Source organism: Ammodytes marinus (genome assembly GCF_949987685.1).
Source record: "Ammodytes marinus genome assembly, chromosome: 6".
NCBI lineage: Eukaryota > Metazoa > Chordata > Actinopteri > Uranoscopiformes > Ammodytidae > Ammodytes > Ammodytes marinus.
The window spans coordinates 29,238,389-29,250,572 of record NC_137235.1 but is presented as its reverse complement, the minus strand read 5'-3'; the positions used below and the strand labels follow the sequence as shown (position 1 = coordinate 29,250,572).

At 39.7% G+C, this 12,184-nt stretch overlaps 1 protein-coding gene across 1 annotated transcript in view; it reads left to right on the top strand.

Annotated features, from left to right (window-relative positions):
* The window catches only part of sorcs1 (sortilin-related VPS10 domain containing receptor 1), a gene marked incomplete at both ends in the record, with an annotated part of 176,761 nt that extends 166,989 nt beyond the window's left edge, over positions 1 to 9,772 (top strand). Inside the window, 4 exons of the mRNA XM_080028890.1 lie at positions 3,091 to 3,190; positions 5,617 to 5,722; positions 7,280 to 7,440; positions 9,711 to 9,772. Coding sequence (XP_079885016.1) covers positions 3,091 to 3,190; positions 5,617 to 5,722; positions 7,280 to 7,440; positions 9,711 to 9,772 — 429 coding nt within the window. The remainder of the gene's footprint in view (positions 1 to 3,090; positions 3,191 to 5,616; positions 5,723 to 7,279; positions 7,441 to 9,710) is intronic.
* Positions 9,773 to 12,184: the final 2,412 nt, after the last annotated feature.

The window sequence follows — 12,184 nt, the reverse complement described above, 5'->3', positions numbered from 1 at the left end:
CCCTCTCAGCCGGCATTATAATTGACTCTGCTTTCACAAAAAAAAGATAAAAGTGGTATGTCTTTAATTTACCAGGAACAGCTAAGTACTGGGATGTTTTCCAAACAAAGATTTTTTGAAAAGCAGTATTTGGTTGTATGAAATAAAATAAAATGTGAAAAACTGGCTGTGCAAAAATATGGGTACCCTTGTGGTTTTGTTGATTTTAATGCCTGTAACAGCATGTAAAACTGATGACTTTAAACGCAAAATTGGTTGGATTATGTTGTTAAGCCTTGAACCTCATAGAATTGTCTGTTTAATCATGAGAAAATGTATTTTAGGTGCCTAAATGCAAGTTGCACTTCTCTTTGACTCTCTGCTGAAGTGAGACAGAATGGGATCATCAAAACAGCTCCCAAAAGATCTTAAAAACAAAGATTATTCATTGTCATGGTTTAGGGGAAGGCTACAAGAAGCTTTCCCAAAGGTTTCAATTGTCAATTTCTACTGTAAGGAACGTTGTCAGGGAATGGAAGGACACAGGCACAGTTGCAGTTAAACCCAGGTCTAGCAGACCAAGAAAAGTACAAGAGCGGCATATGCGGCGGATTGTGAGAATGGGTGCAGACAACCCACAGATCACCTCCAAAGACCTGCAAGAACATCTGGCTGCAGATTGTGTATCTGTACATGGTTCTACAATTCAGTGCAATTTGCACCAAAACATCTGTATGGCCGGGTGATGAGAAGGAAGCCCTTTCTGAGCCCACGCCACAGATACAGTTGCATGGAGTATGCAAAAGCTCATTTAGACAAGCCAGCTTCATATTGGAAGAAAATGCTTTGGACTGATGAGACAAAAATTAAGTTATTTGGTCTTTATAAAAAGCAGATGTTTTGGTGCAAATTGCGCTGAATTGTTGAACGATGTACAGATACACAATCTGCAGCCAGATGTTCTTGCAGGTCTTTGGAGGTGATCTGTGGGTTGTGTGCAACCATTCTCACAATCCTCCACCTATGCCGCTCCTGTTTTTTTCTTGGTCTGCCATGCCTGGGTTTAACTGCCACTATGCCTGTGTCCTTCCATTTCCTGACAACGTTCCCTACAGTCGAAATTGACAATTGAAACCTTTGGGAAAGCTTCTTGTAGCCTTCCCCTAAACCATGACAATGAACAATCTTTGTTTTTCAGATCTTTTTGGAGCAGTTTTGATGATCCCATTCTGTTTCACTTCAGCAGAGAGTCAAAGAGAAGTGCAACTTGCATTTAGGCACCTAAAATACATTTTCTCATGATTAAACAGACAATTAAATGAGGTTCAAGGCTTAACAACATAATCCAACCAACTGTGTGTTTAAAGTCATCAGTTTTACATGCTGTTACAGGCATTAAAATCAACAAAACCACAAGGGTACCCATATTTTTGCACAGCCAGTTTTTCACATTTTATTTTATTTCATACAACCAAATACCGCTTTTCAAAAAATCTTTGTTTGGAAAACATCCCAGTACTTAGCTGTTCCTGGTAAATTAAAGACACACCACTTTTATCTTTTTTTTGTGAAAGCAGAGTCAATTATAATGCCGGCTGAGAGGGGTTCCCAAACTTTTTCATATGACTGTATATATTAAATTAATAATTGCATCAATGAAAGGATCTATATGGGCAATGGATTGACAGTGAATGAGATTGGAGTCCGGCTTTCTACAGTTTACCTTCAGGGCAGGCTAATCTGCCTGATTTCTGTCAAATTGCAGTGCTGCTTGAAAGTATGTCAACCTCTTGAGCCTTTTGGAATTGTATTTAGTTTAACCATTATTAATTAATTTGACTCAATACCTGTATTTTCTGAAATAACAGGTAGGGCCTATGTGTTTATCAATTAAAAAAATAATAATCCGGAAATCAATTGATTAGTCAAAACAAAAACAAATGATTTGCCAACTTTTTTATGTACAATGCTGAACCTCTCAAAAAAGAACAAAGCGGCCCGTCACAACTTTGCCAGAAAGCACCTAGAGATATCTGAAGTCTTCTGGAAGTCTATTCTGTAGACATATTAGTCCATAATTGAACTGTTTGGTCATAACCAAAACCGCCATTTTTTGGGCGAAAATGCAGCTCAAAGAACCTTCTCCCAACAGTGAAGCATGGTGGTGCCAACGTTAAGATCTGGGCCTGCTTTTATACCTCAGGACCTGGACAACTCCACGTATAGTAAATTGGCAGCTCTTTGTCATTTCAACATAGCCAAAGTTGTGTTTCAGTCGGCTCTGCTGCCCCCAAGTAGCGAATACATTTATTGACACGGCTTTAATCTGAATCCCTTTTGTAATTGGCCGGTTCACGCTCCTTTAGGCTTGTTACCCCTTAAAACGTTGCTATATGCACTATGCAGTTTCAGTTTCAAAACAAATGTTCTCTACATGTAATTCTTAGCATTGAATAATTCTACCATCATAAATCAAAACTAAAAATTGTTTTAGGAACCTGGAACCGAACGTAAGACTAGAATGATGCGTGTAAACAAAACTGATGATGTAAACAACAAGAGTGAAACCGTAACTTTTAGGGCCGCTTTCTAACCCCAAACTGTGTTCCAGTGATCTGATTTTCATGTGCGGAAAGTTTGTTTGACTTTTCCTTAGAAAATGTTCACTTCTCTGACACACCTTAAATTACATAGTGCACCTTTTAAGAAAACATTGCCACAAAAGGTAAATCTAACTTTGTGTAACATAAATTTTATTTTACCCATTCTTTGTCTCGGTATCTGACCCCTTAGATTGACTTGAGGTAAACATTTTTGTTCATCATTTGTGCTCGGCCGTCATTCACAAATTGACAAGGCAGACAGACATTCAAACCTGACCACCTTTTGAAGATGCTGTCAAGGCCAAGTTGATATTTGGACTCAATTATTGTTTAGTCTGATATTACAAATATGGATGCCCAGATTGATCAGCACAACATACAAATATGCTTTGGAATGTCAGAAGAGAGTTAATAAATGATGTGTCCAAACCAGAGATACATGACATTTCTCTATTCATTTATTGTACAAAATATTATTCTAATCTTGTCTCCCTCTGTGTCCATACAGCTCTCTGACGTTTTGCTCAGTGCCTTAAATCAGAACCTGGTGCAGTTTACGTTGCGTCCGGGCGTCCAGGTCACCGTGTACGCTGCACACTTATCAGCAGGTAAACAAGCATGTACAGTATATGTGTAGAGCTGCCTCCATAGGGGCCTTTGTGCTTGTGTAGTAAGCAGGACAGAACATAAAGCATGCACACTCAGTCAGATGACCTAGATACCGTGCACACTTAGGTATATTTTTACATTATTTTCTGCCCTACATCAAACTAATAACCCCAACCCTGTGTGTGATTGGCTCCCACCATTTAGCTACACAGAGACATTCAGAGAGTGTGTGCCTCTTCCTATTGGGGATGCTGCTACTGTCCTACAGGGGGCTTATAAGATGAGAGTAAGAGAAGTCCATAATACTGTTTATTAAAAAATGATTCACTCCCGAACAAAATCTAAAGACCGGGGGAAAATTGCAAAGTATTAGTACCAAGTTTTAAGTAGAGCTTCAAAACGCCATCAAGGGCAAGAGACAAAAAAAGATTAAGCAATATTTTGAAAACTGAATTTAACTGAATTCAAACTCAAACAGGCTGTTAATCATCTGATTAAAGACAAAGGTTTAAGACCATGGCCTTAAAAACTCAAAATCCACGCCAGAATCTGGCTTTCATGTCATTTTCTGTCAGACATTCACTCCATCATGATTTCCTGATCGTGGCAGGATTGTTGAGCTGCACAAGCACGGCCTCCCACAAAGCTCAATCGCTGCAGAGGTTGATGCAGTAAGACAGTCCTTTTACATTTCTTAAAAGATCCTGAGGGGGGCGCTCAGGTGGCGTAGTGAATAGAGCGCATACCATATTGGCTCCGGCCTTCGTTGCAGTGGTCGCGGATTCAAATCCGACCCGTGGACCTTTAGTGCAGGTCATCCCCCCTCTCTCTCTGTCTCCCCATTTCAACTTTGTACTATCTAATAAAGCTTGAAAATGCCCAAAAAAATTATCTTAAAAAAAAAAAAGATCCTGAGGGAGGGTTATGGGACAAAAGAGTTAAGTGGTAGACCCAGAAAAATGTCACCTGCGCTGAGCCGGAGGATCCAATGTGCAGTCCTTAAATACCCAGGCCGATCCTCAACCTAAATTATGGCCCTAACTGTTGCTGAGTGCAGCCCAATAACCATATGACGACATCTTTAAGAGATGGGCTTTCAAACAAAAAACGTCTTCCAAGACCACGTCGTCTCCCATGCCACAAACTTGACCGTTTGGACTTTGCAAGGTAGCACCAAACATGGGGCATTGAAAGGTGGAATAAAGTTTTTTCTCTGACAAAATGTAACCTGGACGGACCTGATGGCTTCCAATGCTACTTGCATGACAAAGAGCTCCCACTGGAGATGTGTTCTACGCGTCACAGTGGAGGAGGCTCCATCATGGTCTGGGGTGTTTTTTCCTTCAATGGAACAATGGTGCTTCAGTTTGTGCAGGGGCGTCAAACGTCTGCTGGCTATGTGGAGATGTTGCGGCGGGCATCCCTCTTGACTGAGGTCCCCCGTCTGTGTGGTGATGGCTGGGTCTTTCAACAGGACAACGCTGCAGTTCACAACGCCTGCCTGACCAAGGTCTTTTTCCAGCAGAATAACATTGCTCTTTTGGACCATTCTGCGTGTTCTCCTGATCTAAATTCCACTGAGTACGTCTGGGGATGGATGGCAAGGGAAGTCGACAAAAACGGACGGCAGTTCCAGACCGTGGATGCCCTACATGAAGCCATCTTCAGTCCATGGAGCAACATTCCCACCAGCCTCCTGGAAACGGTGGGCCTACCCACTACTGAGTCCTTTTTTGGAACTTTTTGGTTGCATTTTTGAGTTTTTAAGGCTTTGGTCTCTAACTTTTGATGAGATGATAACCGGCCTGTTTGAGTTTAAATTCAGTTTAAATTCAGTTTTCAATAAATTGCTTATTTTTCTTCTGTCTCTTACTTCTGATGGCATTTTAAAGCTTTACTGAGAACTTGGGTAAGATCAACAACCGCGAAATGCAAATACTTTGCAATTTTCCCCGGGTCTTGAGATTTTGTTCAGGAGTGTATATGATTTATGAAGGTGTTGATTGTCCTGTGGACTGCTCGTTGCATGATTCAGCTTGGGGGAAATACAGGTTGTGTTATGGCGCTTTTCCACCTCATGGTACCTGCTCTACTTTACTCTACTCCACTAGCCTTTTTCGGTTTTCAACCATTAAAAAATCCCTGGTACCTACCATTTTGGTCCCTACTCCATCAATTTTGCTCTGATGGAGACTGAGTAGCAACACATAGAGGCTAACGTTAGCCGTTAATGTCGCTATGTCGTCCAACCACACAGAGGCGGTACTATCATGGGTACCATCTTTTAATGGAAACCACATACAGAAAAGTGCACAATTCCAAAGGCGAGTAGAGTAGAGTAGAGTAGAGTCGGTACTATGCGGTGGAAAAGCACCATTGTCCTGCTCTTTATGCCCTATGGATCTTTGTCTCCCTGTCTCTGCAGCGCCGCTAGTGGACACCAGCGAGAACCACAGTGGCTCTGCCATGCTAATGCTGCTATCAGGGGTGGTTGTGGGTTTGGCTGTGTTTGTCGTCTACAAATTCAAGAGGTAAAAGTGTTCATGAAATGTCATGTCTGTATACTGGTGAGAGGTGGCAGGCGATAGGTGTCATAGCGTCTTGACAGCTCGGTAAACACATCTGTCTACGAAGCTACAGAGAAGGTTGATAGCTGTCTGTCAAAAACGTAACCAGCACTCAGGCGAGTGAGAATTGGCTTTTCCCCACCCACATCTCTGGGTATCCTGTGGAAAGCTTTTGTCAAGTCATTCTTTGCAACAAAGAAATGTCAGTCAGCTGTCAGCCGCTATCAATTTGTAGCCCTTTGAGCATAGGGCAGTTGACCTTTCTGAAATGTTAGAATGTGTCTGCTCGCCAAGGTGCAGATTCAAAGCAAAAGGCCACAAAGGGTCATGAAGATTTACAGACAAGCAGAGAAGGACTACTTTTTAACGTATAAAATATCATCATGCAACTTTTCCAGTTGATTACTTACATTAAAACTATTTTTTTTAGTTTTAAAAATGTTCAGAGATTCTTGAAAATAATAGATTTTGCGTAAATTGGCATATTTAAAAATAACAAAATATTTGTTTAATTTTTACGCCATAATACAGTCTGAAGTTTTTACAGAACAGATTTTGGATGGAACTTTTTTAATTTTATAAAAAAATAAAAAAAATACTATGTTCAGTTCTTAAATCCATTTTCTGCATGTTTTTTAAGAACAAAATGTATCATAAATCAGACAATTAACAATATATTGACACATAATCCTGTAATAGGGGTGGTAGGATGGCCTAGAGGAAAAGGTGGCCGACCAGTAACCTTGAGGTCGCTGGTTCGATCCCCGGCACCGGACAGGAGGGTGTTAGTTGTAAAACTAGCAGAGGCTGGTATTGCGTCTACGGTGCCCACCATCTCTACCATTGTGTCCTTGAGCAAGACACTTAACCCCAAAACTGCTCCAGGGGCGCTGTACTGCAGCTGACCCTGCGCTCTGACCCCCTCCGAAGTGTGGTAACTTGAGAGGGGATATGCGAAAAGACGAATTTCAATGTGCCTCGTGTACAACTGACAAATAAAGATAACTTAACTTAACTTAATAACCTTTAGAATAGTGCTAGGAATTATCATGAAAAGTTTAGTTGATGTAAGTGCTTCAGAAGTTGTGATTTTCAGTCCAGTATTGAAAATAAAATGTCAAGGTGATGGCTGTTAAAGATGGTTAGATAAGAGAAATATAGCTACAGTCAGAAGTTTTAGTAACTTTGGCAAAATAGCCAAAATCTAAAAATTGACCAGTGCTTGAAAAAAAAACCAATGTTGTTGAACTGCAGTGTCTCCCTTTTAATGGTATATCTTCAAGAAGTTACACATAAGTTGAGTGGACAAGAAATGTTTTGTGGAAGGTTAATACATATCATACTATCAATGCCCCTGCTTTCCTTGGTTAGTTAGTTAGTTAGTTAGTTAGTTAGTTAGTTAGTTAGTTAGTTAGTTAGTTAGTTAGTTAGTTAGTTAGTGGGTGGGCTGGCTGGCTGTTTGTGTGTGTGTTTGTTTGTTAGTTAGTTAGGCCTTTGTCTCACTGTCAATCTTTTCTCAAGGAAGATCCCAGGCCTCAACGTCTATGCGCAGATGCAGAACGAAAAAGAGCAAGAAATGATGAGTCCGGCGATTCCAACAGAGGCCCCTCCGCCCAGCTCAGCGCGGGACATGGTGCATTCTTTGGAGACTCTGGACACGGAGTTCAACTCGCGGCCCATCGGTGAATATGTCCTCTCTTTGGTTCCACTCCATATCCGTGGCGTCTCCATTGCACATTTCATTATCCCACCGTGTGTATTTTCATGACCTTCATCCTGTGTTGTTTTCTGTGTTTCTCAGAAGTGAAATGGTCCGGTCAAGGGGTGAACCAGAGCTAAACACAAATGAGTATGAGTCAAAAAGTGTATTTTCAGGAGTGCCAGAGACACATTGTTCTACTCGGTTCTGCCGTCCTCTTGTCCCCCTTAGAATACAGATGGGTGACGAAAAAAAAGGAAAAATTCCAAAATAGAGTCTTTCAGTTACGTGTTCCATTACAAGCTAACTGAACAACTTTTGACATTGCCTATGGATCAATTTGTCTGAATATCTCCCAAAGATCTTCAGCTGGATTAAGAGTGTTTGCGTCAAAGGCCGTATCTTATGCTTTTTATATCGACCAAGCAATTTAAAAGGTGGGTTAAGCAATTCTGGAGAATTTTTGTTGACAAATCACTTTTTTGTCAAATTGTGAGGAGATAATCACTGATTTTGACAAAAGCGATTTGTCATAAAACATTCTCCAGAATCTCTGACCCCACCTTTCAATGCATTGTCATTTACCTGTATGTGTTTCAGGCTTTTCCTTTAACATGTCACTCATCTGTACACTGCGTTAGGAAGGATATTTAACTTTGATGGACTAACGTGATGGACTAACATGTTGTCTTTTATTATCTTTAATTAACTCTTTTGCAGATGTATAACGAAGACAGTGTCCTTGAGGCTCTATTAATGTGTATTTTCTTTCAGATTAACACGGCTAACTGTTTTTTATTAATATAGCCATATATTTGTGTTCCGTTTCACTTGTCTTCAAAGTGAGGCTATGAATGTTATGAGAGAACAAATAATGCATGTATATGTAATTCAGTACACTCTATAGAGTTTTGCCAATGCAGCTACTGTATACTTGGTGTATGACCAGGAGTTAGGGTCGGTAGTGTTAGCTATTTTGGCAAAAATGTAGGTAGATGTTGTAATGTAATGTAACTTTATTTGAACAGGGACAATGTACAAAAGAAACATTAACCTTGTTTAGAGCAAGGAGAGATGCATTGTACCAGGTTTTAGCAAACTGCTATTTTCCACCTGTAGTCCCTGGGCAGGTAACAATAAAAGTACTAAACCAAACTAAACACAACAATATCTAGACATGGGATTACACATTAAAAGGACAACAAGATACAATGATATAAATACATAGGATACAAAAAAAAGTTTATGAAAAGCACTACATTACATATTTAATAAAAGAAAAGAAAAAATACCCCTATCCTAGTGTGTGCAGGTCTGCTGCGTGAGCAACCAAACCTTTGTCAGACGGGAGAAAGCCCGGAAATCATTGACATTTCTGAGTCAGTTCATTGACTTAATAATTTGTGTTACACGTAATACCCCATAATGACAACTCAAAACAAGTTTGTTTGAGATTTCTGCAAATGTATTAATAATAAAAAAACAAATATATAACTTGTACATAAGTATTCACAGCCTTTGCGATCAAGCTCAAAATTGAGCTCAGGTCCATTCTGTTTGCACTGATCAACCCTGAGATGTTTCTACAGCTTAACTGGAGTCCACCACTGGTACATTCAGTTGTTTGGACATGATTTGGAAAGGCACACACCTGTCTATATAAGGTCCCACAGTTAACAGTGCACGTCAGACCACATAACAAGCATGAAGTCGAAGGAATTGCCTGTAGACCTCTGGGACAGGTTTGTCTCGAGGCACAGATCTGGGGCCTCATTTATCAAACTGTGCGTAGGATTTGCGTTGGAAGGTTGTTTTCGTAGGATTTAGGGAAATGCATGCACACAGAGATATTCAGATTTATTCAAAAGTGCTCACACACGTCTTACGCCGTCTTCCTTTTGTAAATCACAATCAATCCTAAATGTGGTGCAGGTAGTATTGTGTGTAGAATGTTGAGGAAAAAATTGAATTAATCCAGCGTTATTCCAGGCTGTAACATAACAAAATGTTGAAAAAGTGAAGCGCAGTGAATACTTTTCGTACTGCATGTCTGCTGGATGTTTGAATAAAAACTGTTTGCTAACATGTTTTTCATGTCAATAAGTCAGATGTTTTTGTTGTTGCATTAAATGAATTAAGCTTTAAAGCATTGCCTTCTTTAATCCAACTAAATACTAATTTAGTGATTTATTCAGCCGCTTGTACCTTGTATAACATCCTCTGATATCTGTTTTCTTTCTGTCTTACCTCCAGGATGTATGAAACCTCATATACATGTGAAATTCTCCACAGAACTCCCCACGTACATCGTCTGAACTCTGGAATGAATTGCCACTCCAGCTGCATTATGGATATATATATTTTTTTTGTTACCATTTTAAGGACACAATGGTTTTGAGCTTTATACCTGTGCATGTTGGGACCCTGCTGACACATACTGTGCTCTATTCAAACCAGAACAAAATATGTACAGTTTTCTTTTAACATATGTCAGATGAATTCAACATTTGAAAAAATGTCATTTATTTATGAGTCAGATGCATAATTCAGAGGGAAATCCAGCATGACCCATAGAAGGAGAAAAAAAAACTCAATAAGCAACAATGGTTTGGTTTTGCCCAAACATCTGAGATTGGTTTGCTGTTCTATGACACAAACAGCATTAGTGTAATTATTTATTCATATCAATATCATTTGATGAAGTATTTTATTGAGGTGAATTACACATTTATTTTGTTAATCATGATATGTTATACATGTGTGTATTTTGATAACAAACGTCATACTAAACAGACATGCTGTATAAACTATGAATAGGGTACTTTATAGCTTTTGGTCCATTGTCTCTTGGAAAGCTGATTAATGGCACAATACATATTTTCTACTCAAATGACCCCCACCCCTCTTCCACCGGAGTTTAATTTGATAACAGAACTACATGTTATTATCTTTTCATTATTCATTTAACCACTGCTGTTAATCTAACGCTTCTGGTACTATTTATGAAACAAACCAGTTTGTAAAATGTTTTGTGCTTCATAATATGAGACCACTCGATGGCTACAGTGCTACACTTCACCTGCTGATACTGACTGCAAGTCGTCCCTGGAAAAATCACCAGACATTACATCGTTTAGGATTAGCAATGTTAACCCTATCCCACAATGAAAAGTATTCCAAACTCGTCCTCAAAGTGTGTGCCCTATGTTGCCCCTGTAAGGAATTACAATAACACTGTCGGCGCATCTACGCACATGATTTTTGTGTCAACTCGTTTGGTAAATAGCTTGAATTTAACCAAAATTAACTCATACGAAAAAGTTATGCACTATAAAAGAAGAGTCAAATTCTTTCAAGGCTCTGATTTAAGATGGCTGTAATGGGATACAACAGCTTTGTGGAAGAAAATCCAAAGAGAAAGGCAGTGAGAAAGAGAGAGAGAGGTTAAGAGAGATGGTTGAGTGCATGTTGGGGGGCCTGATGCATTAAATGTGTTTCTGTTGGGCAGCATAAGAAGAGGGTTGACTTCTGGAATACCTAATGTGGCCAGTCAAGCTGGAGGCATGCAGGCTAAGGTTGGTGACACATGTAGGCTAATGTCGTGACCTCGCTCTGGAGCTAGCAGACCATCTTCATCCCAGCTCATTATATTGCACTGTGGGGAACAGGAGAACTAGAGCGCAGATGCTACCAGGCTATACACCGTGCATTGGTTAGTGGGTTCAGAGGACCGCTGAGCCCTGCATGTGGTTCTTTGTGTGCAAAAATCTGACGGATGGTAAAATGCCTGATGGATGCCTTTAAAATCTTCGGAGGCAAGGTTCTGGATTATTTATTTTTTTCTTAACTTTACTTAAGTCGTTCAGAAGTAAAAAGAGGGGAGTGGGGTCTTGTCAGATTCTGGTGATCTTTTATTAGCAGCTGTTCAGTCTAAATTGCATAAACAATGCCTATATAGTAGATATATATGTAAAACAAGTGAAGATTGTAACCGTGCATACAGACACTTGTGCAACACACACACACACACAAACAGTTGCAAGGGAAGTGTTACTTGATTGCTTTGCTTCTACTGGCTCTCCATGGTAACACACACCAGACGTGCTGTATACAGACAACACTAGTGTCAGTACGAGGAGTGAATGTGATAAAACTGCTTCTTTTTCTGGGCTGTTGATGTGTATTTGATGCTAGGATGCCTTGGTGGCACACCCTGTCAGTCTGTTCATGTGTAGCAATGCACAGCGCCTGAAGCTTGCGGGCACGTTTGTGTTGGGCACACAAGTTACATACTGTGGTCCGAATGTTGAGGATTTGTCATATTTTCGTCAAGGCACTGTTGCTTGGTAAGAGGAGACACAGCAGGTGAATAGGGTAACATTCTTAACTTATACTGTATATATCATCAGGAAACTTAGCCAGTGGATTTCTTACATAAAACACATTTTTTTACTTTTTTTTTCATAAATTCCTGAAAATGCAAATTTGGATACATTTACATCATGTTATGAGAACACAATGTGTCATAACATCAGACAATTGGACAACATATGAACAACTTTGTTTCTGAAATAACCATCAGAATAGCTCTGAGTATTGGAAAATAACCAATGTTGAGATAATATCCGTTAAAGATTGGAGAAATATAAAGACGCAAACAGACACACTTTAGTCAAATCAACACCTAAATGTACATTTTGGAGCTTGTTAACAAGTATGGAAGAAAA